This window comes from Gekko japonicus, unplaced genomic scaffold (genome assembly GCF_001447785.1).
Source record: "Gekko japonicus isolate JY-2015 unplaced genomic scaffold, Gekko_japonicus_V1.1 scaffold14, whole genome shotgun sequence".
NCBI lineage: Eukaryota > Metazoa > Chordata > Lepidosauria > Squamata > Gekkonidae > Gekko > Gekko japonicus.
In genome coordinates, this window is record NW_015176452.1 from 1910331 (window position 1) to 1937031 (window position 26701).

The 26701-nt window shown below is 45.4% G+C and overlaps 1 protein-coding gene across 2 annotated transcripts in view; it reads left to right on the top strand.

Annotated features, from left to right (window-relative positions):
* Positions 1–26701, top strand: part of GIGYF2 (GRB10 interacting GYF protein 2) — a 100374-nt gene that overhangs the window by 10120 nt on the left and 63553 nt on the right. For both annotated transcript variants that reach the window (XM_015426851.1, XM_015426850.1), the window contains exon 2: positions 12356–12413. In XM_015426851.1, the coding sequence (XP_015282337.1) occupies positions 12373–12413 (41 nt within the window). In that variant the 5' untranslated portion in view covers positions 12356–12372. The remainder of the gene's footprint in view (positions 1–12355; positions 12414–26701) is intronic.

A 26701-nucleotide genomic window follows, 5' to 3' on the forward strand; every position in this document is an offset into this window, starting at 1 on the left:
GTGCAAAACAGTAATGTTCAATAGGGAATTTTTAAATAGAGATTAAATTGTAGTAAAAATGAATTCCTCCAGGTTCATCCCTTATCATAGAACAGGATTGTGTTCTCTGGAATGATTATTATAGGTATCACCTGTTTTTACTGCATTGTCTTTACCTTGTAATTCATTTTCTGTGGTGTTCACAGTATATCTTGCCTTAGATAGTTTGTGTTTGTTCTCTAGTCCTGTAAACCTAATCATATTGCATTGTTCACTGATTATCTTGGCTGTTTGATTGCACTGTTTTATATCCTGTAATCTGCCTTGAGTCTCAGCAAAAAAAGTGAATGATAAATAAAGTAAATAAATTAGTAGTGGTGAAATGAGAAAAAAGGTATTTTATTATGATAAGGAGCATGTTTGGTGAGGTCAGTTGCCTGTGGCACAAGTTTTGGAGACAAGACTAGGCTTTACAATTCTCTTCTGCTTTGCTTGATGAGCCTGTTGCTATCTTCCCCAGTGACTTTGAATAGACAGGCCTAAATAACTGGGAGGTATTATGTGCTCCGCCAAGATACAGGATATTTTATTTAAATTTCTGCCCAAATTCCCTTAAAAGCTAAGCAGATTGCTGGCAGAGTGTTGGCGGAGGTGAAGGGAAGTGAATTTACCAGGCTTGGTGGTCAAAGCAACCGAGGTGCTTGACGCAGGAGGGAGCAAGCGATCTGCTCCGAAGGTGAGATGCGCGGCTGTTTGAGCGGCATGGAGGGGCGGTGTCTGTCCCTGGCGTCCCTGGCGCTCGGCTTGTGGCAGCTGGCATTTTCAATTCCTCTTAGTTTCCCCTAGCTCTCCCCGGCGGCTGACGGTCTGCGGTCTGGGCCCTTGTGGCCCTCTGTGGCTTCTCTGGTGCCTTTGGACGACTGGCAGTCGGTGGTTAGTGGGTGGTCCTTTCCGGCTTCTTTTGGCTTTTCCTGGTGACTAGTGGCCGCTGTGTGTGGTGGGGAGCCTGCTCTTCACGGGGCTCGCCGCTTGGCAGCAACTGCTGTGAAGGCTATGTCGTTCGGCGTTTCCAGCTGCCCCACCCACTGGATTGCTGCTGGGGCCTCGCTGTGGCCCACTCAGGCGAGGTTTGCTGACACTTGCGACTGTTGCCCCTGTGGACCTCACTGGCATTCTGCCCCCGTCGCTTTTTACTGGCCTGGCCTGGTGAGAGTCTGGGGGGTGCTGGGAAGTGCCGTGCTCAGTGAGCTACTGTTGGAGTGGGTGGGTGTGGAGCCCCACTATGCAGACGTCCCCCTTCTGGTCTTGGTTGGCATCTGGAATTACCACCAAAGGGAAGCTTTATGCTTGGCAGGACCTTAACAACTCCGGCCTGGACTTCCCCCCTTTGAATTTACCATCTGAATTTACCATCTGTAGACTGGCCTGGACCCCCCCCCCCTCTGAATTTACCATCTGTGCCTGCTAGGGCAGAGTTAGGTGGGGAGTGGCCTTAGAGCACCTGCTGAAGTACAGATAGGAGTAAGTAGTGTAGATTAGTGCAGTGTAGTGCAGATTAGGCTAATTTACACTAGTAGTTATATAGTTGGCTGGATTGTGTTTTCCACCCTTTATTGTATATTATTTAGATTAGAATAGTTTAGTCTTGCGGGGGGAGAGAACTGCAAGAAAGGAGGTCAGGGTGGGTAGGATTTGTTATTATATTGTATCTGTGAATTGTTGACTGTAACTGGAAATTGGAAATTTAGTTGTCTTCACTGAGTAGTGTTCACTACTTGACGGGTGGGTACGAGGAGTTTGGGAACGAGTGTATCAACAACAGCTGGGCAGTACCCCTATCGAGGTCAAGGCTAATGAGCAAAGGCCGCTAGTGGATGATGACCAGCCAAGGGATACCAGTGCTCCTGGGGGGGGGAAGTATTGTGGTGGGACCAGACGGAATTGGAAAGGAAGGGAACGGAGATGTAGATGGGCTCGGTCCCCTTGCAGTCTGTGTCCCATCCCGAAGGTAGTAGGCAGTGGGGCTAGGATGGAAAACCCCTCTCCGACATTGGTGTTTTGTAACGCCAGGTCCATATAACAAGACTACGGTCTTTCATGACTTTGTGTCAGAGCAGGACGTAGACCTGGCGTGTGCGTATGTGACCGAGACCTGGGTGCAAGATGGGGAGACTGTAGCCCTCTCCCAGTTGGCTCGCCCCGGGTACTCGGTCCTTCACCAATCCCAGACTAAGGGACGGGGGGGAGTGGCTTTGTTCATTCGGGAGAGTTACACCTTCAGAGTGCTTCTACCACCAAAACTCATGGGCATAGAGTATGCTGGCTTTGTCTGGGAAGTCAGGGAGAGTTTGGCTATCTGGCTGGTGTACCGACCGCCTAACACACCAGCAAGTAGCTTGCCATCCCCGCTGGAAGCTGTATCAGGCTGGGTGCTTGAGTACCCTCGACTGTTAGTCTTGGGTGACTTCAACATCCATGCCGATGACGTGACCTCCACGCAGGCAATGGACCTGGTGTCGTCCATGGCGGCGCTGGGACTCTCCCAATGTGTTATGGCCCCCAATCATTGAGCAGTGCACATGCTCGACTTGATCTTCGTGGCGGGGGTTACAGTGGACTGGATTACGACTATGGCCGTACCATGGTCGGAGCACCATGCCCTGAAGGCCCGTGTGAACATGCCACTCCAATCCTGTTTGGGCAGCGAGCATATTTTAGCTCACCCACGGAGTCAAATGGATCCTATGCAACTCCAGATGGCCCTGCGGGATCCGATGCCCCCTGACGGCTCATTGGATGAGCTTGTCGAGGACTGGCAAAACCGACTCAGCGGCCATCGACGAGATCACCCCTCAGTGTCCTCTGCGCCACCGCCTAATACTTGCTCCATGGTACACACAGGAGCTGAGGGCGACAAAGCGGGAGCTTAGACGACTAGAGAGATAGTGGTGTCGTGCTCGGGACGAAGCGGCAAGAGCATCCTATAGGATGTTTATGAGATCCTATGAGATGGCAGTCAAGGCTGCGAAAGAAGTTTTTTACGCAGCTACAATTGAGTCTGCGAGCTCTCGCCCAGTCCAATTATTTAGAACAATTCGGTCTCTGACTACTCTGCCACAGGGCAGACCAAATTATAAGGAATTGGATATTGGCCGCAAGGTTTTTGCGAGCTATTTCGCAGATAAAATCTTGTCGCTCCGCCACGACCTCCCTGCCACAGTTGAGACAGTAACAGAACTTGAGTCTCGATGCGCGTCTTCTGGTCACATTCTGGATTATTTCAATCCACTCAGTCTATGCGGGAACACATCCAGCCCCCCATAAAAGCTTTGCACTGGCTGCCTATAGCATACCAGATATGGTTCAAGGTGCTGGTTCCTACCTTTAAAGCCCTATATGGCCAGGGCCCTGCTTACCTAAGGGACCGCCTTTCCCTGCATGTACCCCAGCGAGCACTAAGATCAGGTTCCCAAAATCGCCTGGTTCTTCCAGGGCCTAAAGAGGCCAGGTTGGTTACAATGAGGGCCGGGGCCTTTTCTGTGGCGGCCCCTCACTGGTGGAATGAGCTCCCAGAGGACATCAGGGCCCTGCAGGACTTTTTATAGTTCCGCAGGGCCTGTAAAACGGAGCTCTTCCGCCAGGCTTTTAAAGTAGGGTGCTGCCTCGATTGTATGGCCCTTACCCAATTACCAACTGTGCCAACAATTGTACCATCATTGGTTCTGATCGTACCAACAGCACCACCAACCAAGGCTTATAGCTGGGTGTGAGTTTGTGGACACGGTTCAGTTGACAGTTGAGATTGGAATATTTGCCATCTTTTAACATAAGTTATGTTTATGTAGTATGATTTTATATTGATTGACAGTTTTAGTGGAATTTTAATGTATATTTATATATGTTGTTAGCCGCCCTGAGCCTGCCAAATGGTGGGGAGGGCGGGATATAAATAAATAAATAAATAAAATCTGTGGGATTCATGAATGCTGATTGGCTTTGGTAGCTAGCCATTTTTTTGTGATTGTACCCTAATCCATCTCCAAGTTGTCTGGCACACAAAAGACTCTGGGAGGCACTGGTCCCCAAGTCCTCTGGCACATGCTCTGGGAGGCTCTGGTGTAAGACTTTGTGCCAAACTAAGAGACCTTCTTAGAAACAGCAAATACCTCTACTACATCTTCTGGGGACTACCAAAGTATGGCATGAGGTGAATGAATTTACTTCTCTGAGGACTTGGTGTGGGGAGTTCCCCCACTACATGCTGTACTTTGGAGAAGATCAGAAGGAGGCAGAGTCTTGCTGGTTCTGACTGCCCCCACAGCCCATCGCAAAACAACTTCCTCTCTTTGCTTCCAGGTATCCAAAGCCCACTTTGAGGTGAGAGAAAAAGTTATTTGCCTTAGGTTGGTGTCTAAATGTATGCTTGGTCTGTATATATAGTGTGTACAAAATTTGTTTAGGAAATGTGTTTAGTACTTTAAACTGTTCCTTGGAGATGTACTGGAAATATGACATTTAGGTTTTTGTTCTTCTGTCAAGAATATTAGTATTACTAAAACCCTTCTTGTTAATCATGTGATGTATATTTTAATTCTTTGAAACTGTAACTTTTCAAGAGTGATTTTTATATCACCTGTCACAGTTAAGATACAACCTGTACTTTTCACATAAATATTACAAGATATTTATGCAAAATAGTAACCTTAAATCTAACCATTATCAGTTGGTGAAAGGAAAGAATATCTTCTAGGTGATGAGATGCAATTACATATTTCTAGATACATGTTTTCATGACCAGTCTATAGTATAAAGGTGACTTCTTTATGCAGTGGGTTGCCTTTGTGTCTGGTTACTCTTCTGGAGCTGTGACAGAGTAGCGGGCCTTGGTTCTGCATTTCTTCCTTGTTTGCTGCTTGATCAACTGTTTCGTGGGTACAGGTAGTTTGAGAAAAGTATGGGTTGGATTCTACCAGCTTTATACTGGCAGAACTGTATAGTGCCTTCCCTTAGCATCCCTTTTGATTATTAGAAGGCTTTGCCAAGTATGGTGGGGAGGGGAGGTGTATGGACCGATAGTCCTATGGGATGGATGGCTGCTGTGAGGGCAGGAATATGAGAATCCAACCCTATGTACTCTGCTGTTCCTGATATAAGAATGTGGTCTAGCTAGGTATAGCAAGTGTATTTTCTTCATGCCCATCAAGGTGTTAATCACAATGTTGGAATAATTAATCAAAGTGTAGATAGAAAAGTTGTTGAAGCTGTATATTTTAATTATGGTATATGTTAATTGCAGATAATTAAGCTGAATTTGATAATATATCCACTGAGTGGGTGAAATTTCAGAGGAAATGCATCCTCTAAAGTAGACCCTCTGCTAGTCCTTTAAGCAGTGGATATGCTGGTGAAAGGGTCTGTGTGTGTTTGTGTGGGGTGGAATTTGTCTCTGAGGAGGTGCACTGAGGGCATGTGTCCTCTGTAGCCAGTGATTCCAGTCCTTTGAATCATGCAGATCCTCAGCTCTGACAGGCTAAGGACTGTTGACTATGTGTTGCTTTCTTGTGCCAGTAATGTTCCCTGGCATTATGGAAGCAATATCCACATCTCTGTCCACACTGGGGTTTGGGGGGGCATTTTGAGAGGAGCTGGGGGTTCTTTCACTGTCACACACAGACACGTGTGTTCACCTTCCCTAGATCTTGTGCAAGTGTATGGGTTCTTTGTTGTTGGCAAATGCCTCACCCCCAAGATCTCTGCCTGCCAATGTACGAACTTACTATTTATTTAAAATATTTTATTGTACCTTTCAACTAGTTTGGCTTTACTAATACAGGGGACAAGGTTTGGGTCCATGAGGAATTGGAAATAAGGCAGAACAATTTATTTATTTATTTCATTAAATTTCTATACCACCCTTCCCGCAGAATGGACTCAGAGCAGTGTACAACAGTTTGAAACAAGAAAAAATTAGAACAATCAAATATAGTAAAAACACAAGCCTGTTACATGGTGCCACAGTAAAAATTTGACTCCCCCCATTAGTGTTAACATGGGGGGGGGAGTGAGGAATCAACTGGTTTGATTGCTGTTAAAAACCGTTACTGTCCTCAAATGTATGCTTGGCAGAACATCTCTACCTTATAGGCCCTGCTGAATTGTAACAAGTCCCACAGGGCTCTGAAGTTATTTGGCAGAGAGCTCCACCAAGTCAGAGCCACTACTGAGAAGGCCCAGGCTCTGGCTGAGAACAGCCAGACACTCCTTGAACCAGGGACTTCCAGTTGTTGTTGTTCTCCTGAGTGTAACACTCTGCTGGGGACACACCAAGAAAGGCAGTCCTGCAAGTACGTTGGTCCCTGACCATTTAAGGCTTTAAAGGTCAAAATTAACACCTTGAACCTAACCTGGTACTTGACTTGGAGCCAGTGCAGCTGGCAAAGCATGGGTTGAATATGTGCTGTTACCAGTGTCCCTGTAAGGACATGGACAGCTGCATTCTGGACAAGTTGTAACTTCCAGATGAGCCTCAAGGGCAGCCCTGCATAGAGCAAGTTACAGTAATCAAGCCTAGAGGTGACTGTTGCATGTATTACTGTAGCTAGGTTGGGGTGAAACAAGTAGGGGGGCAGTTGCCTGATCTGGCACAGCTGGAAGAACACCAGTCTGGCAATGTTTGTGATCTGGGCCTCCACTGATAAGGAGGCATCCAGAAGCACCCCCAAGCTGTTGACCATTTGCACCGGTGTTAAAGGGGCATGATCAGGAGTTGGCACCCTGAACCTGAATCTTCCCCACCCAGCCAGAGAGCTTCTGTCTTTGCTGGGTTCAGTTTCAGTCGCCTCTGCTTCAACCATCTCACCATGGTCTCCAAACCCTCGGCCAGATTTCATGGGGCAGTGTCTGGCCATCCAGCCATCATCAGGTACATCTGGGTGTCATCAGTGTACTGATAGTATCCCAGCCCGAAACTCAGTACCAGCTGGGTGAAAGGGCACATAGAGATGATAAATAACATTGGGGAGAGGATAGCCCCCTCAGGGACCCTGCATGCCATGGGGTATCAAGAGGAGAACCTCTCTCGCAGTGCCACACTCTGTCCTTGACCATGGAGAAATGAGACAACCCACTTCAGGGCTGTCCTGCATATTCCAGCATCAGCGAGGTGGTGAGCCAGTAGATTGTGATTGACTGTGTCAAACACCGCTGTCAAGTCTAGCAATAACAGCAGCACTCACCTGCCTCAGTCCAACTGCCTGTGGAGGTCATCTGTGAGGGCGACCAGCACAGTCTCTGTTCCATGACCATGGCAGAAGCCAGACCGGGACTAGTGCCAATGTATTCTCCAGGAAGTCCTGGCATTGCTTAACTGCTGCTCTCTCTGTTACCTTACCCAGGAACGAAAGGTTCGAAACTGAGTGGTAATTGGATGGATCAGAAGGAACCGGCAATGGCTTCTTCACGAGTGGTATTACAGAAATGTATTAAAATATATTAAAACATTTCTGTGTCGTCTTTTCACTCAATTTAGTCCCCAAGGCAGTGAACATTAAAATATTCCAATATTGGAACATTTCCAGTGTTAAATGCATTTAAAATACAAATATAATATATAACACACAGGGAGGATGGATAATCCCAAGGAAAACAAGAAAGTCTTCACCTCCTGACGGAAGACAGTCATACAGATGCATCTCCCTGGGGTGGGAGTTCCAAACTTTGGCACCATGACCCAGAAGGCCCTTTCTAGAGATGCCACCTGTTTAGCCTCAGATGGCAGGGGCACTCAAAGCAGGACCTCTGCGGGCGACTAGTGTGGTTGGGTAGACAGCCCTTTAGGTTCCCATTTCAAAGACCTTCCCCTAAAGGATTTTATATTCTCAAGGACTTGAGCAGACCAGTTTCTCTTTGACTGTCAGCTGCTTCCAACGTTCTGGGCTCCTGGACCATATTCAGGCCCTGTCAGCCCGTGTGCTGTTTTTTGGTTTGGATTAATTTACAGAATAATAATTTTCTGTGTGTGAATGGAGTCAGACCCTGAAGCTTGCAGATGACTCCTATCTTGCTTTTGGGTTGCCCAGTTTTGCTGCTTTTGTGATTTGCAAGGGAAAGCCACTTTGCTGTTAGATATATTAATACTATTAATGTAATGATTTCTAAGAACATTTGCTTGGTGTGAATATTTGCAATATAAATGGGTTACCCTTGTGCATTCTCTGCAAGCTTAGTGTTTGATTTTTAATTCAGCTTTATAGCACATTTGTCATGAGTGCAGTACCATATGATATCCAGGATGGTGACATAGACAATGTAAGGAGCACTTAAATATTATACTTAAGTTTAAACTTCTTGAATGAGAAGGTTCATCTGGAGAGGTCAGAGTCAGTTAACTAATAGGTTCACATTATGATACATTGGCAAATGGTATGGCTTAAATTAGCTGCATTTTATGTCTAAATAGTTTAGACATAAAATGCAGCTAATTTAAGTTTATAGTAATCAGTAGTTCATAATAAATTCAGAGTCTGCATCTTTTGGATGCAGGAAGACTGAAGTTCGCTTTTTGTACCTTTTCTTCAAAATTGCCTGATCATTTGCGATATTGTGGTCTTTGTGGTTGACAGAAAAGTAAAATGACTTTCCTCCTGCCATTTCTATACTTCACTAAATACATACTCTGCTAATCTTTAACTCAAGTAGTTTTCTGTTTTCTTGTAAATATGTTTCATGGATCTTATTTGCGATATTGTGTAATGTTAAGAGGTTTTGTTGTAAATCTTCCAACTACTGTTGATTGAAGAGGTGTGATGTCACAGAATGTTCATGAAAACTGACAGGGAATGAAACTACCAATGTTCATACTTAAGCTTGTGCGGAGGAAAGTTGTTAGTTTTAGTTTTGCTCTGATTAAAACCTTATACAATTGCCTATTACTTCCATGATTTGACCTGGAGAGAGTGAACCAGCAAGAGAAAATCTGAGTGTGAGAACTGGATTGAATGTAGGGGTGTGCAGGAAAAATAATGTTTTTTTAGATTTGGGTCTATTGGACCTGGAAAATATAGGTATTTTCCAGTATTCCTGAATCCCAGTATTGGTATGGTGTTGGGATTCAGCTAAATATTTGGGAAACCTGAATTTAGTCGGCTCCATTATACCCTATGGGGACCATCCCCGTAAGGTATAATGGATAATTTATCTGGGGGTATTCAGGGCTCTGGGGGGGGGTCTGTTTTTTGGGCAAAGCCTGATCATTTTAGGTATTTTTTAAAAACAATTTTATTAGGATATATTAATAGGTCAAACATACATCACATTGCTAAATATCATATATCCTTTTCTCCTATTTCCCCACCCCTTTTGACTTCCCACAGTGCTCCAACCTCCAGCCCATATCTTATTTTCCCTTCTTCTCTCCTTTACTCGTTAATCAAATTCTATAGGTAACATATCAATTAACTAAAATTCTTATACATTTACACTTCTTCCAAAGTCAATCTTTTTTCAATAATTTTCAAAGCAAAGTAAGTTGTTCTTTACATCCCAATATTTCTCTAAATATTCTTTAAAGTCTTTCCAATCTGCAAAAAATTCTTCTGTTTCCAGATTTTTAAGCTTTCTTGTCATTTTGTCCATTTCAACCACAAAAAGTAATTTTTTTATCCACTCCCCAATTTTGGGAGTTCTTTCCTGTTTCCAGCATTGAGCATATGTCATTCTAGCAGTTGTAATCATATACCACACCAAAGTCCTTTTCGCAATATTTACTTCTTCCATTTTAAACCCCAAAAGTAATATTTCAGGTTCTTTCTTTGTGGATGGTGGAAGAATAAAATTTGCAGCATAGCTGCTAGTGCGTCTCCTCAAACCCCCCCCCCCCAGTTTTAAAAAGATTGGACTGGGGGTCCAATTTTTTGGGCCCCCCAAGACACACCCACCATCGCTTTTAATAGAGGGGGAAAAGGCATTTGAAGAGACTGCAGCCTCTTTAAATGCCTTCTGAGTTCACTCACTGAGTTGTGCTGCTGCTATGCTACCGTCTCCAAGCTGACTTTGGTGAGTGAATTCAGGCATTTAAAGAGATCCTTTATTTTTTTAAAAAAATATATTTTATTAGTTTTCTGAAATAAAAAATTAAAAAATGGGAGTTTTGCATTGTCTTCATGTCTGTTCAAATTTCTCATACATAACAAATTTTACTGATACTTCACCATATCATAAACTGTCATTCTTTGAACTGGATCATCTTGATTGAAGTCCTGTTCTTTAGTTTGAGTCTGTTGTTTCTGCAGGTCTTCCCTCTTATTTACAGTTCCTGACTGGATGCTCTGCTCCTTTCTGTAGAGTCCCTTAAAGGTTTCTTTAACCGCCCATTGAATTTCATCCTCAAGAATCTTTTGGAATTGTTCCCAGGAAATTTGCAACTCTAGTATAGTCTCTGGGTCCTCTGGTTTATCTGCCTCTTTACATCCATTTTGAAAAGCCATTTTCTTGTCCCAGTTTGGGTCTGTTCCATGGAGCCAGCAATCTCTATACTTGTGTTTACAGTGAATCTCACTGCGCTGCCCAGTGTTCCAAAATGAAGGACTCAGTAGCCATATTAAGATCCAGGATTCAGCGTAGACCAAACAATGTGCAGTCTCTCAGTATACCTAGGAAACAATCAATCTTCTACAAATGTTTAGAAGTGGAAACACAGTCTTATATAAAGGACTCACAAAATCAGTGTAAGTTATAGTCCCTTTTACAGTAGACGTTCTTTGTCAAAAATATTAAACCAAGTCTTTCCCAGTTTGCAAGTGGTAAAACAAGAGGAGTTCTACCTGTTCAAACGGTTCACTCAGAAGTTTATCAAATTAATTTCTATCATAGGATTTTTTAACAAATATTTAAATGTTCAGATGACCATAGTTCTCTCTGCCCCCAACGGTATTTGGTTGCTTTTACATCCCAGTCTCTTCACATCCGCCCACAAAAGGGGGAGGGGGATTCCCACTCTCTGTTTCCTTAGCTTTTTGGGAGTTTGAAGGGGCTTAATCGGGAGGTCATCAAAGATTTGTTTGTTGCATTTACATGGACTCACAGTGTAGATATTATCTTCATTGATATTATGATGAGGCTCGATACTTTCTTGTGCGGGTGCTCACAGCTTGTGCAAAACATGGCTACCATGTTTGCTCAGCTCCGTGCTTCTGCTATGGGATGATTTCAGGCTGCCAGCCGCTTACTGCCACTTGCGGGGAGCCCGAAACAAGTCCCTTGCTCCCGGACCTCCCTCTGAGATGTCCAGTGGGATTTGGGAACCCCAAAAATCCCCCTAAAAAGCATGGAGAGTCGGCGATTCTCGGGAGCGCCCTGAGAATTAACCGCGCCGCTGCACCACAGCCCAGCAAGCTAAAGAGATCCTTTAAATGCCTGAGTTCATGTGTTGAGCTGCAGCACTGTGGTGTGGGCTGGCTTGGAGAAGGTCTCTTTAAATGCCTTCTCTAAGCTGTGCCTGTATAAAAGCTGAATAATGGCTTTTATTTGGGCTCTGCTATATCAGTAGCCGAATTAGATTAGATTAGAGCTACGGTGGCTCAAGTGGTTAAGACGCTGAACTGCAGGCTGTGGAAGGTCGGTAGTTCAGCAGTTCGAGACCCGGGTGCCGCAAGATGGAGTGAGCTCCCGTCTCTAGTTCCAGCTCCTGCCAACCTAGCAGTTCGAAAGCAAGAAATTGCAAGTAGATAAATAGGTACCACTTCGGTGGGAAGGTAACAGCGTTCCGTGCGCCTTGGTGTTTAGTCATGCCGACCACATGACCACGGAAATGTCTTCGGACAGCGCTGGCTCTTCGGCTTTGAAACGGAGATGAGCACCGTAACCCTACAGTTGGATTCGATTGGCTTTCGAGCAAGGGAACCTTTACCTTTATTCAGGTGAACAAATACCTGAAAAATACTGATAAGGTATTTTTCAGGTATTTATTCAGTTCAATTTATACCAAATGCACACCCCTAATTGAGTGCTTTCTGCTTTTCAAGAAGTTGCTGTAGAAGCAGAGCCATGGGGACAATCCAATAGTCCTTTCTCAACCTACAGTCTGATCCCAGTCCAGTGTCTTCCCCTATCCTTTTTAGGTTACCTTCATTCATTTTCATATGTTTCAGATTGTGATCCTGTGGGCAGGTACCTAGGATATTATAGGGGTTTTTATAAGTGGTGAGCAGAGAATGCAGCCCAAGAAGCCTTTCTGTCCTTTTGGGGAAGGTGAGAAAATTAAATACAGCTGCTCTTTCCTTCTGAAAATCATTTGTTTTGTTGTTTTGTACTTGGAGTCCAGCTTTAACTTTTAATGTGTTGAAATGAGATTTCTGATGCATTATCTTGTCTTTTTCAGGTTTACTTAAAAATAAAATGGCAGCAGAAACTCAGACGCTTAACTTTGGGCCTGAATGGTGAGTATCCTGTTTCATATGTGTATAGAGCCCCCTCCCCCAAAAAAAGGTTTTTGGCTAATGTCTGGTTTAAGTGCATTTGGTTGGAGTGGGGTTGGCAAGGGATATGAGTTGCTGAATTAGTTTTTTTAAACCATCATTTACTTACATCCTTGGTCTGTACTAAAAGCCATCAGCCTGTTATCACTGTGTTAAAGAAATCCCAAATTATGTAGGGACATCCCTATTGGAATCAACCATTCAGTGAGACTGAGGGAAAGACACATGGGGAGAAGACCCAGGAGCAGTAGGTGGTGTTATCTCCTGTTGTGGCCTTTCTAAGCTGGAAACAAATTCCTTGCATTGCTTATTGTAGCTCCTTCTAGTAGTATATGTGGAATGCACATGTTACTCATGGGTCCCTGCTGTTGTTGCACATTGCACATGGGAAACTGTTAAGATGTGTCCTTAACACCTGGCTACCATGAAAAGGATCATGGTTTTGACTGCATAGTAGTTTGAACTGAAGGTAAAGTCATTATCAGTTGTGTGTCCAGGGACTGAATGAATAAGCATAACCTTTATTGAGCCAGATAGAGATTTTTTTAGTACAAAAAATTTTTAGTGTTGGGTTTGGTGTCTCCCCCGATGTGACCTGGCTCAAGCTTGGTGGAGCTCCACTCACCTCACACTGGTGTCTCTTGAGCTGGTGGTGGTCAGCAATGCTCCCTTTAAGCTGTGGAGTCTTGTGAGCAAAAATTCTACTTTGTGAGCTACTGGCATTTAAGTTGTGAGTGAGCAATTTGGCTGCTGCATAAATCAGTTTGCTCTGGAGCCATCCTTCCTGTGCTAAGACAAAAATGGGTGAGCCAGAAGCTAAAAAAACGGTGAGCTAGCTCACACTAACTCAGCTTAGAGGGAACATTGGTGGTCAGCCCGGGCCTTCCTGTGTGTGGTCCAGGTGCTGAGCCAGAGAAGGGTTTGGGGGATGCTGGGGCAGTTAGCTGTGGCAAGAGAGGCCCTGGCAGGACAAATATTGGGCAGTGTCATCAGCAGGAGATGCTCAACATGAGGACCCAGAGACCCAGGGCTGTTGAGGCAAAATCCTGAACACCCCTGCTGGCAGTGTTCCCTCTAAGCTGAGTTAGTGTGAGCTAGCTCACAGTTTTTTAGCTTCTGGCTCACACATTTTTGTCTCAGCTCAGGAAGGATGGCTCCAGAGCAAACTAATTTATGCAGTAGCCAAATCGCTCGCTCACAACTTTAATGCCAGCAGCTCACAAAGTGGGATTTTTGCTCACAAGACTCCACAGCTTAGAGGGAGCATTGGACTGGCAATGGCTGGGCAGAGGCTGAGGGTTCTCAGGGGAGAGTGGTGGACAGACCTGATGGGAGCTGGGAGTAGGAGGCCAGCCCAGGGCAAAGAGGGAGGAGCCCTAGCTCTGGAGACCTGCATGAAGACAACTCAGTGGAGGGAAGCCAGCAGATGGAGAAGGGGATGGTGGGTGATAACTCACTGCTTATGTACTTTGGAGGGGAGTCTGGAAGAAGGAGATTGGGCCTGGAGCCAGGTGTGTGTGTGAAGCTGCAGGGGCTTTATAAAAGGAAGTCTCCCCAGCCAGCCGAGGAGGATGTACAGGCTGACCTCTGACAGGCGACCAAGGGAAGAGAGAGAGAGTGCGTAGAGAGACAGACAGGGAAGGAAGAGGAACTAGCTGACTGAACTTCCTCCTTTTCCCAATTCTGAGGCCAAAGGGAACCAGTAGGCCAGGTGAGGAAGGTGGCAGTGGGTGGGAGCAGAGCCGTGGGGTATGGGAAATCTCACAGCTGGTATAAAAGTGCCTTTAAGGAAGTTATTGTCTTTTGGGAATAATGTATGGTTCATGCCATAATCCTTAAACAGTTATGTATTAATGTAATATTTGTTGTTCAGTCACACAGTCGAGTCCCATTCTTCGCGATCCCATGGACCAGATCCCGCCAGGCCTTCCTGTCTTCCGCCGTCCTCTGAAGTTTGCTCAATTTCATGTTCGTTGCATCTATGACACTGTCTAACAATCTCATCCTTTGCCGTCCCCGTCTTCTTTGACCTTCAATCTTTCCCAGCATCAGGGTCTTCTCCAGTGAGTGCTCCCTTCTCATTTGGTGGCCAAAGTATTTGAGCTTCAGTTTCATTATCTGGCCTTCCAGGGAACAGTCAGGGTTGATTTCTTTGAGGATTGACTGATTTGTTCTTCTTGCAGTCCAAGGGACTCTCAAGAGTCTCCTCCAGCACCATAGTTCAAAAGAATCTATTCTTCGGCGCTCGGCCTTCCTTATAGTCCAACTCTCACAGCCATACATGACTACTGGGAATACCATTGCTTTGACCATGCGGACTTTTGTTGGCAGGGTGATGTCTCTACTTTTTATCATGCTGTTTAGGTTCGCCATCACTTTCCTCCCAAGGAAATCTTTTAATTTCATGGCTGCTGTCACAGTCTGCGGTGATCTGGGATCCCAGGAACGTGAAGTCTGTCACTACTTCCACAGCTTCCCCTTCTATTTGCCAAGGAGTGATGGGGCCGGATGCCATGATCTTAGTTTTTTTGATGTTGAGCTTCAAGCCCACTTTTGCGCTCTCCTCTTTTACCCTGAGCAAGAGGCTCTTTAGGTCCTCTTCACTTTCTGCCATTAGAGTGGTATCGTCTGCATATCTGAGGTTGTTGATCTTTTCCCCAGCAATCTTAATTCCCGCTTGTGATTCATCCAGGCCAGCATTTCGCATGATGTACTCTGCATATATATTAAATAAGCAAGGCGACAATATACATCCTTGTCGTACTCCTTTTCCTATGCTAAACCAATCAGTTGTTCCATATCCGGTTCTAACTGTCGCTTCTTGGCCCTTATACAGGTTTCTCAAGAGACATGTGAGGTGGTCTGGTACTCCCATCTCTTTAAGGACCTGCCATAGTTTGTTGTGATCCACACAGTCAAAAGCTTTAGCATAGTCAATGAAGCAGAAGTAGATATTTTTCTGGTACTCTCTTGCTTTCTCCATAATCCAGCGAATGTTGGCAATTTGATCTCTAGTTCCTCTACCTCTTCGAAACCCAGCTTGTACTTCTGGTAGTTCTCTATCCACGTACTGTTGAAGCCTAGCTTGTAGGATCTTGAGCATGACCTTGCTAGCGTGTGATATGAGTGCAATTGTGCGATAGTTTGAACATTCCTTGGCATTGCCCTTCTTTGGGATTGGAATGTATACTGATCTTTTCCAATCCTGTGGCCACTGTTGCGTTTTCCAAATTTGCTGGCAAATGGAGTGCAGCACTTTAACAGCATCATCTTTGTAATATTTACTTCATTGTAAACATACATACTTTAAAGCAGTCCTTGACAAATTTTCTTGGGACCTCGGAGCCAACCCAGTATTGTCATTGTCATATTAAGCAGGGCAGGGTTCAAGTTTTGTGGGCCCTTGGTACCAGAGTAAAGCTGGCTCACCTTTTCCCTTTGGTACCATCTCTTCTCGAGCGCAGTCCTCTTCCCTACATTGGCTGCTTACAGTTGACTCCATATTCCTCCTCTGCTGAGCATGGGGAAGAACAGCAGGGCTCCTGCATGCCAGGCCCATGTTTATACCCTTCAAACATGCTGACATTTAGGGCCACTTTATATGTTTCACAGGGAAATCATTGAAAAATAATTCTAAGCAGCATCTCACTAGCATAATATGTAAAACCTTTAACCACCTGGAAAAGGGTTCCTCTATGTTGCATTTTCATGCTAGTATTAAACAGTTCAGATGACTACTACTGGGGTTTGGAGGACATGTATGAGTTCAGGCTAGTGGCCAAGGCACAGGGCTATTAAACACATTTATTGATTGATTGATTGTTTTGATTTGTATGCCGCTCTCCCCATAGACGGACTCAGGGTGGTTCACAACAATCTCAGTACAATGTAATTAAAAATTAAACAACAATTAAAACAGTAAAACCATAAAATACCATGCAAAAAAGCTAGTTCTGATGTCAGTTAAGCAATATTGATGTTAAAATCCAGACCACTGATGTCAATTCAGTAGTACCGATGTTAAAATCCAGGCCACTGAAGGGGAGATAGCCAGGAGAGAAGAGGGACGTCCGCTGCCTCAACCAAAAGCCCAGTGGAAGAGCTCCATCTTGCAGGCCCTGCGGAACTGTAATAGATCCCGCAGGGCCCTGATCTCATATGGGAGCTCATTCCACCAGGTGGAGGCCAGAGCTGAAAAAGCCCTGGCCGAGGCTAGTCGGACATCCCTGGGGCCGGGGACTGCTAGGAGATGTTGATTCATAGATCTCAGTGTCCTCTGGGACTCATATGGGGAGAGGCAGTCTCGAAGGTATGCTGGCCCCTGGCCATATAGGGCTTTAAGGGTAAGTACCAGCACCTTGAAATGAATCCGGAATTCAATAGTCAGCCAGTGCAGTTCACGCAGCACTGGGTGGATGTGAGCCCGCACAGGTGTTGCCATCAACACCCGTGCTGCCGTGTTCTGCACTAGCTGCAACTTCTGGAGCAGGGTCAAGGGCAGCCGCATGTAGAGAGAGCTACAATAGTCCAGTCTGGAAGTGACCGTTGCATGGGGTGAGATAAGGGGCCAACTGCCTGATCTGTCTCAGATGAAAAAAGGCTGACCTGGCAGTGGCGGTAACCTGAGCCTCCATAGAAAGGGAGGCATCCAGGAAACACCCCCATTGAAAGTTGGGAGACTGATTCCCTGACTCAGTCCCCTGTGGCTCAGGTACAGGACCTCCGTCTTAGATGGATTTAGCTTCAGTTGGCTCTCGCAACCATCCAGCCACAGCCTGTAATGCCCCATCCCGATCACATGGGACCCCATCCGGGCAGCCGTCCATCAGTAGATAGAACTGGCTGTCATCTGCATACTGGTGACAACCCAGCCCATACCCTCGGATAATCTGGGTGAGGGGGCGCATATAGATATTGAACAACATGGGGGAGAGAATTGCTCCCTGTGGCGCACCACATTTCAGTGGGTGCCATTGAGACAACTCCCCCCCCCCCAGCACCACCCTCTGTCCCCGACCTTGGAGAAAGGAGGTCAGCCATTGCAAGGCAAGCTCCTGTATCCCGATGTTGGCAAGGTGGTGGGTTAACATTTCATGGTCAACCATATCAAACACCGCCGACAGATGAAGAAGAATCGGCAGCGCCGATCCACCTTGATCCAGATGTCCGAAGGTCATCTACAAGGGCAACCAGCACTGTCTCAGTCCCATTGGCAGGGCGCAAGCTGGACTGGAAAGGATCCAGGATCTTAGCCTCATCCAGGAAAACCTGAATGTGGGATGCCACTGCCATCTCTACCACCTTGCCCAGGAATGGTAGATTAGACACTGGGCAGTAGTTACTAAGGGCCATCGGGTCCAATAAAGATTTAAAGAAGAGGGCGAACTGCTGTCTCCTTCAGTTCCCCCCCCCCTGTTGAGAGGGACAAGTTGGTAATCTCCCTCAGGGGTTCCACATCTCATCGCCGCAGGCTTTAACCAGCCACGATGGGAAGGGATCCAGGAGGCATGTAGTAGGCCTCACAGCTACCAGGATCCTGTCAACTTCATCCTGGGTGAGCAGACTGGAGTGGTCCAGAAAGACAGCCAATGGGCTTCCAGTTCGGTTATTATATCAATTGTGGCCAGGAGGTTGCGTCAGAGCAACAAGACCTGATTTGCAAAATAGCTTGCAAATGTCTCACAGCCAGTAGCCAATTCCCTAGCATTTGGTGCACCCTGAGACAGAGTAATCAGTGACTGAATAGTTCTAAACAATTGGGCTGGATGAGAGCTAGCAGATGCAATGGAGGTCGCGTAGAAATTTCTCTTCGCAGCCTTCACTGCCATCTCATAGGTTTTCACAAACAACCTATAGGATGTTCTTGTAGCTTTGTCACGAGCTCATCGCCACCCTCTCTCTAATCATCTTAGCTCTTGTTTCATCCACAGTAGCTCCAAGGTATACCATGGAGCTAGTTTGGTACGAGGGTGAAGAGGGCGCCGGGGAGCGACCTTGTTGATGACTTTGGAAAGACGAGAGTGCCAATCTTCCGCCAGCACATCCAATGGGCTGCCAGAGAAAATCAGATCCCGCAGAGCTTCCTGGAACCTATTGAGGTCCAATTGACTCCGTGGGCGAGCATAAATTCGCTCACTGCCTAAACAGGGAGGGTTAGGGATACCCAGCCGAGCCTTCAGGGCAAGGTCGTCTGACCATGGAACTGCATCAGCAGTAATCCAGTGCACCATAATCCCCAACGCAAAGATAAGATCCAGAGTGTGGCCTGCTTGATGTGTGGGGGTCAAAACAAACTGAGAGTCCCAGTGCCTCCATGGATGACACTAGGTCCATGGCCTAAGAGGAGGCCGCATCATCCGCATGGACATTGAAGTCTCCCAAGACCAAAAGCTTGGAGTACTCCAAGGCCCAGCTAGATACAGCTTCCAATAGGTCTGGCAGGGCATTTACTGGTGCGTTAGATGGACGGTACAGCAGCCAAATGGCCAAATACTCCTCGGCCTCCCACACCAGGCCAACACATTCAGTGCTGGCAATCTTTGCCTCGGAGTGGCCTGAAGGAGAAAGCTTCCCGGATGGGTAATGTTACTCCCCCTCCCACCCATTAGACTGGGACTGGTGGAGGACTGAGAAACCGGGGGGGGGGGGGGAGTTGGCTCAGGGTGACCATTTCACTTTCCCTCACCCAGGTCTCAGTCATGCAAGCCAGGTCTACTGCTTGTTCTACCAGATAACTCTGGAAAACAGAGATCTTCTTATTAATAGAGCTGGCATTGCACAGCACCATTGAGAGAGAAGGGTATATCATTCTATCCCTACAGCCAGCATCTCTTGAGATGGGACGAAGGTTGGAAGGGGATCGAGCATATCCGTATCTCTGTCCCCTTCCCTTGTTCCACCTTGTCCCGCTGCCATACCTCCTCTGCCCCATCAGCCAACTACATGCCCCATGGGGAAACTTTAAATAGTCTTTGGGTGAAGCAACATTATATCAGTCTGTTAACTGTTTTATTTGTATGCTAATTTACTGCTGTTCGCAGATTGTACCTACCACCTTAATCCAATCTCCACTATAATCACCCAGTTACTTATGGATCTTGACTCTGACTCGCCCTTCCAGGCAACTAACACCCCCCCAGATGTAATGGTTGAAGAAATTTTGTTTCACTGTATCTGAAGAAGTGTGCATGCGCACAAACTCTTATACCTAGAATAAAACCTAGTTGATTTTAAAGGTGCCACTGGACTCAAACTTTGTCCTGCTACTTCAGACCAACATGGCTACCCACCTGCTTATATCAGTCTAACTTTCATTAATGGAAGTTAGACCAATATAATGGAAGCAACTATGGCATTGGTCTTTTATGACACAACAGTTGCTTTGGGACAGGGATGAATCCGTTGTCTTCTGTGCTTGGTGCACTGCTTCCCTCTTGCATGATACACAGTTGAATTCTTCCTAGTTTCAGAAACCTTCATTCAAACACCAGTTTGTTCTGACATCTGAATTCAGACTCTAGGTAAATTGAATTTAGGCTTTAGGTAAATTGTAATGCTTCCTCCCCCAAATTGGCATTCTAAACAAATTAAGAATTTTAGCATTCCTGTTTGTGGAAATGACAGGAACTGAAAGGAACCAAGAAGCCATCAATTGTGCTTTCCTTATAAGAAGAGAATGGAGGGTATATGTGAGTTTGTTAACAAGCAGAGTACATACCGTACCTGTCACAATTCTGGCAGTAGTGTGACAGACTGGTCAGCGCTTAGGTAGGCTTAGAGGGATGACCCTAAAGACCCTCTTCTAAAATAAAGAGATGTTTTTGAACTAAATAAAATTAATGCTTTATTTCTCTTTTTTTATGTGTACAATACGCTGGGTGTTTTCAGTCAGGTACCATTCTAAATTTCCAGTTAATGTTGCCAAATATTTCAACTATAAGATGCCTAGGTGAAGTGTAAGTTAGGCAATCCACTTAGAGTTCTACTTTTCACTTACGCACACCCTAACACCACAATTGGCACAGCCTACTTGGATTCTGTCTTCATGCACTTACATGAATCACACACTCAGGGAGCCGTAAACACTCTACTATATTCCATGAAGGAACTCTTACACGTTGTGTATTTTTCCACCCAACTGCTTTCCTCAGTCATTTTCTCAAAACTGTTCACTCCCCCTTTCACAGAATCTCTCTCAATCTTCCTCTTCACACCAAAGCCTCTCCACTCCTTTTTTTCTTCATCCAGTCAGCAGTCTCGCCACAAACAATCAGCACGTAACTTGCCAGTCCCCACCTCTCTCCTTTTTTTGTTCTTACCTTTAAGACTCCAACTTTAGGAATATAACCAATGTACATTTACCTTACAAAAACACTAACTAATAAACATTTCAGAAGTCAATAGTAATTGCAAGCTGGATTCCCCACCCCTCCTTGCATAGACATTTTGTTTTCCAGATACCTTTGAACAGAAGTTGTCATGAGTCTTCAAAGGAACAAAAACCAAACCAACCATTAATTGTAGCAGTCAGACACACACAAAAAGCTTTTGTGTCAGGCGTGCCTTGATTTTTCGTGGTTTTGCATAAATCTGTTTCCCTGTGTTATCTACAGCTAGCAACAAAATGGACTATTATTATTAGTCTGTGCTGGAGCATTGGAAAAGGAATGGACAGGGAACAGGGCATCTCAGTGTCCTACTTGTACAATACGCTTGACATGCCCAATTGCTTGACTTGCTGTGAATCCCAGGAGAAGGGAGGAGAAGGTTGATGAAAGTTACTGCTCCTTTTGAAGCTGCCTACCAAATCTGCTGCTGCAGGGAGGTTGTGAAACATTGGGCCCCACTCCTAGATGAGTTGACTCATGGTATCATGGAGGATGCTGCTGCAAATCTTGTTTCAGAGGTGGGAAAGAGCTGAAAGGGACAAACTGTGACCAGCTGGTCTTAAGAGGTGCAAAATAGGGCAAGGCCATCCCTTTGCAGTGAAACCCTGCCCACCTCCTCCATGCCCACCAGCAGCAACCCAAACATCCTTCTTTTCCCTCCACCACTAACCATGTGTGTCACGAGTAGAGGTGTGCAAAAAAGCCCTGGTATTTTTGGGGTTCGGGTATACTGAACCTGGAAAATATTGGTATTTTCTGATATTCCCAAGTCCCAATACCGATATGGTGTTTCGATTCGGGAAATGTTTGAGAAACCTCATTTTTCCTGGCTCCATTATACCCTATGGGGACCATTATAGTCAATTGTCCCAGGAAGATGTAATGGAGAATTGATCCGAGGGTATCTGGGACTGGGAGGGGGCTGGTTTTTAGAGGTGGAGGCACCAATTTGCAGCAGAGCTGCTGGTGCCCCCCTCCCCCCTAAGTGGGAGCAAATCCAGCCTGGGCTGAAAGCGCTGCACTGGCTGCCAATAGCATACTGAAGCCGCTTCAAAGTGCTGGCTCTTACCTTTAAAGCCCTATATGGCCAGGGTCTGACCTGCCTGAGTGACCGCCTTTCCCCACATATACCCCCAAGAGCACTTCGGTCGGGGACACAACACCGCCTAGTTATTCCAGACCCCCGGGAGGCAAAGCTTGCTGCGACCAGGGCCAGATCCTTCTCAGTGGCAGCCCCCCCCTGGTGGAACAAGCTCCCGGAGGAGATCAGGGCCCTGCGGGACCTTATGCAGTTCCACAGGGCCTGCAAGACAGAGCTCTTCTGCCAGGCGTTTATATAGGGGCCGCTACTTCTACTACTACCACCATTGAAACAACGCGGTTGGGAGCGGTCCCCGGAAGAACTGCCATAATTTTGCATGGCGCTGATGCTGCTGGACTGGCTTGGACCATCAACAGGAAGGTATAAGCCGAAGGTATAAGGTGTGTGTGTGTGTGTATATATATGTCTATATGTGTATATATATATATATATATATATATATACACACACACACATATACACACCCATATATATACACATACACATATATATACATACCTTATACCTTCGGCTTATATACTGCCCTGACCCCGAAGGGTCTCTGGGCGGTTTGCATAGTGGTTCTAACCAACCAATTAACCTGACTAGGGCCACATTGTCTATAGGGTGGTGACCGCCTACCAGCACCCCGGTTTTGAAATTATTTTCCCAGATTGATGCCCGGCTGGCATCCATCTTGGTCCACTTCTGGCCCAGGCAGTGCCCTGCACTTCAAATATTGGAGTGATATTAAGAAGGATGTTTCTGGCTCTTTTAACCTATAGACTGCCCCTCAGCAGGAGGAGGGGTCTGACAGCTAACGCATGATGTGGATGTAAGCAAGTAGTGTGTCATGTTGCAAGTTCTAAGTGTACAGTAAAAGCTTTGTTAGCCAGCATCACTGGAGAACAGGGATTACTGGTTAACCTAAAATGCTGATTAGCCAAGAGTTTACAAGCCACAGTGCTAAGCGGCATTAGCCTTGCCAGGAACTGGCTGGGGCCATTCTACCACTGCCTGCTCTGTGGTGCTCCTGCTCTCAGGTGGTGGTGGAGCAGACGGCACATCCTGGCCTGCTCCTGACTATGGGTGCCATTCATCTGACAGCAGCATGGGTTAGCCGCACCCATGACCAGGATGCATTGCTTGTTCCTTAGCTTCTGCTGTCTGCTCTCACATGATAGCAGGTGGCGGAGGAGGAGGCAGTAAATTCTGGTCAGTTCCTGAACACGGGGGTCTTTTGCTTGACAGCAGCATGTACAGGTGGCGCCCATGCCCAGGATGTGCTACCTCTTCTTGATTCATAGCGGGATACAGTCCAGCATCCCAGTTAACCATGCCGGTTTGCTAGGTACAGGACAATTAATGCTTTACCGTATATATTGCCTCCACAAAGCCTGAAAATGTGTTGTCATTTTAACTGCCGCCAACTTCATTTATGATTCAAAAATGAAGAAATGGATCTCTCTAGTAAAATGTGAGATGCAGTTCCCAAGGAACACAAGAAACATTTAAGAGAGTAAGACATAGTTAGATGTTGGGATTTGGGTTTTCTGGGAAAATTAGAACTGGGAACTTTTCTGAAAATTTATCCAATGCCCTAAGGGGAGTGTGGTCTGATTCAGTGTATTATTAAACACATTTAAAAGGTATGCCATGTTAATTTTATATCACAATAGCAGCAAGTAGTATAACTGAAATAGTTGATGAGGACAAAAATTCAGATCTATTGTGGTTTAAATGTTATAGTCAAAGCTCTGTGTTGGAATTATTTTTTACTGAATAACATTTGTAAAAATTTAAAGTTAGTATAATATATACTTCCCTTGCATTGTTTAAATATAAAGTGGGAGCACGAAATGTACGGGTAAAAAGATAATATGTAATACTTACTAAAATTCAAAAAAATTAATACAAAAATAATAAATTTAAAGTGGGAAAAGCTGAAGGTACTGTAAACTCTTAATATGCTACTTTTGTCACACCTGAAGAACTATGCATTGTATGGCATGCCTTTTATCTACTCATCCATTTCAGCAGAAATGTAACTCTCCTCCATGGAGGTCCCTAGGATATCTTATCAGTTAATTTACTTGTTAGTTCCATGTCAGGTTAGAGATTACAGTATTCCTGATACAGTCCCTATGATCCCTTATAATTTCATCCATTTCTCCCCTTCTATACTTGCTATCCATCTCCCCCTCATGCTGTCCCGGAGGGAGAGATTGCTGCTCCCCTCAGAGCAGCATTTTGGAGGGCATTTTGATCTTCATTCTCTGGTTTATGAGGGAACCGTAATTTGAAGTGGTGAGTCTGGGACTTTTGAGTTTAGAAAAAAGGCATAAGGGTGGAGAAAATGGGTAACAGAGCTTTTTTTCCTTCTCCCAACATACTGGAGCTCAGGGAACACCCAGTGAAGTATGATGGACAATAGAATCAGGACAGACAAAAGCAAAGTAGGGCTGTGCATTTGGCCTATATCGAGCCAAAAAATACCCCCAAAATGCATTTATTTATTCGGCTATCTGAATTTATTTATTTGGCATTTATTTGTTTATTTTTATCTATAGCTGACCCGAAAAATCCCAAAAATATTCAGGATTTTTTGGGACCACCAGATCTCTGAAGGTAAAGTGTTGTAGTCCCTTTAAACACCTTCTGGGTGAACTCACCACTTCAAGAAGGCATTTAAAGGAGCCCTTTAAATGCCTTTGGAGTTCACATGCAGCTTGCAAAAGGCCGTGGCTTGCAAAAGGGACTGTGATCCCTTTAAAGGCCTTTCCCCTCCATTGGAAACAGTGGAAAATGAGAGCGGCTCTTTTGGGCTGCTCTGTTTAAATCGAGCTGTCCCAGAGAGCCTGCAGGGAGTACTATCCCCACAAGATCGGCTCCTGGGCGGGCTCTGTTGGGCAGCCCAATTTAAACCAGGCTGCCCAACAGAGCCCTAGCCAAGTCTGTAAGGAGAACCCTTGGCTAGGGCTGGCTCCTCTTTGCAGCTCAGTTTAAACCGAGTTGCAAAGAGGAGCCAGCCCAGAATTGGCTGCGGTGGTGTGGAGGCTTTCTGCTTCTGTCGCACCAGCTGATCCTTTTTTTTTCTTCTCTAGTCTGTTGGACCTGAAAAAAAATCAGGAATCCCAAATATTTACCGAACCTGAATACCATACCAGTATTGGGATTTATCTGGAAATACTGGTATTTTCCAGGTTCAATATACCTGAAGCTGAAAAATATCCTTTTTTTGCATCCCCCTATTACTCAGTAAGCAATTAAATGGTGCAATTAATTACCACTGGACATAGTGATAGCCATAAGTATAAATGGCCTTAAAAAAGGTTTAGACAGATTCATGGAAGATAGATCCATCAATGATTATTAGCCTTGGTGAGTTAAGGGAACCTCCACATACAGAGGCAGTAAGCCTCTGAATATCAGTAGTAAGAGGTTAGTGTTAACATCTGGCAAGGCCTTGGCTTTGGTGTCCTATTCAATAAGCTTCCAGGGAATTTGGTTGGCTGCTGTGAGAAACAGGATGCTGAAATAGGTGGATGACTGTTCTTATGAGAGAGACCGTAAGAAGGAGCTGTCACAGCTGTTGCCTGTTCATCGTACCACCTTTAGACCTGGCTTTTATTTGGTAAGAAGGAAGATACCACCTGGGTGTTTGCCTTTTTTGTAGCATTGTAGTTGGAAGATAACTCTGGAGAGGTGGCATACAGATTTCCAAAATAATAAATAAGGAGAGTTCAGGTATGCAGGGCCGGTGCCAGGCTTTTTTGCACCCTAGGCAAGGCTAACGACTCCTCCCCCCCCCACACACCCTTGCTAACCAATTTTCAATTATTTATGCATCTGGACTGTTTTAACTATTTTGGTTATAAATTAATTATTAGGGTATTTGTTGATCACCACCCTGAGCCCATGTGGGGGAGGGTGGTTTATAAATCAAATTAATTAGCCCTTCCTGGCAACACCCACCCCCACCCTTTACCAATATGTAATGGTTGGTGGCCTCTGTATCTGAAGACGTGTGCATGCACATAAAAGCTTGTACCCAGAATAAGACTTTGTTGGTTTTAAAGGTGCCACTGGCCTCCAACTTTGTTCTTTAGTTAGCAACTGTCTTCTTGTTCATTTTACTTAGTGCGCCTAGATCTTATCTTTTTTAGTACCCTGCATTTCTGCCTTGTGGAAATAAAGTCTGTTCAACTTGAGAGAGTCTGCGCAAGTCTGTACCCATCTGCCTGGCCACGTGCTGCGCTGCTAAGTGACACCCCTGCTGGCAGTGTTCCCTCTAAGCTGAGTTAGTGTGAGCTAGCTTACAGTTTTTTAGCCTTTGGCTCACACATGTTTGTCTTAGCTCAGGAAGGATGGCTCCAGAGCAAACCAATTCATGCAGTAGCCAAATCGCTCGCTCACAACTTTAATGCCAGTAGCTCACAAAGTAGAATTTTTGCTCACAAGACTCCACAGCTTAGAGGGAGCATTGCCTGCCAGGCTGTCTTTGGGCAACTCAGGTGAAAGAGAGGGGGGGTAGGCTTACCCGAAGTGGGGGAAACCATAGTAAAGGGGGCAAAACAGTGGCTAGTCTTCCCCTACAACAGACCATGACACAAGTCCCCTCTCTAGAGACACCTCTTCCCTATCTCTTTAGGAATGCTGACCTTGGCTAGTCACATGCTCTGAGCCTAACCTACCTCACAGGGATGTTGTGAGGATGAAATTGGGGGAGGACACCATTGGGGAGAAATGCATGGTATAAACACAGTGAACACATAAAAAAA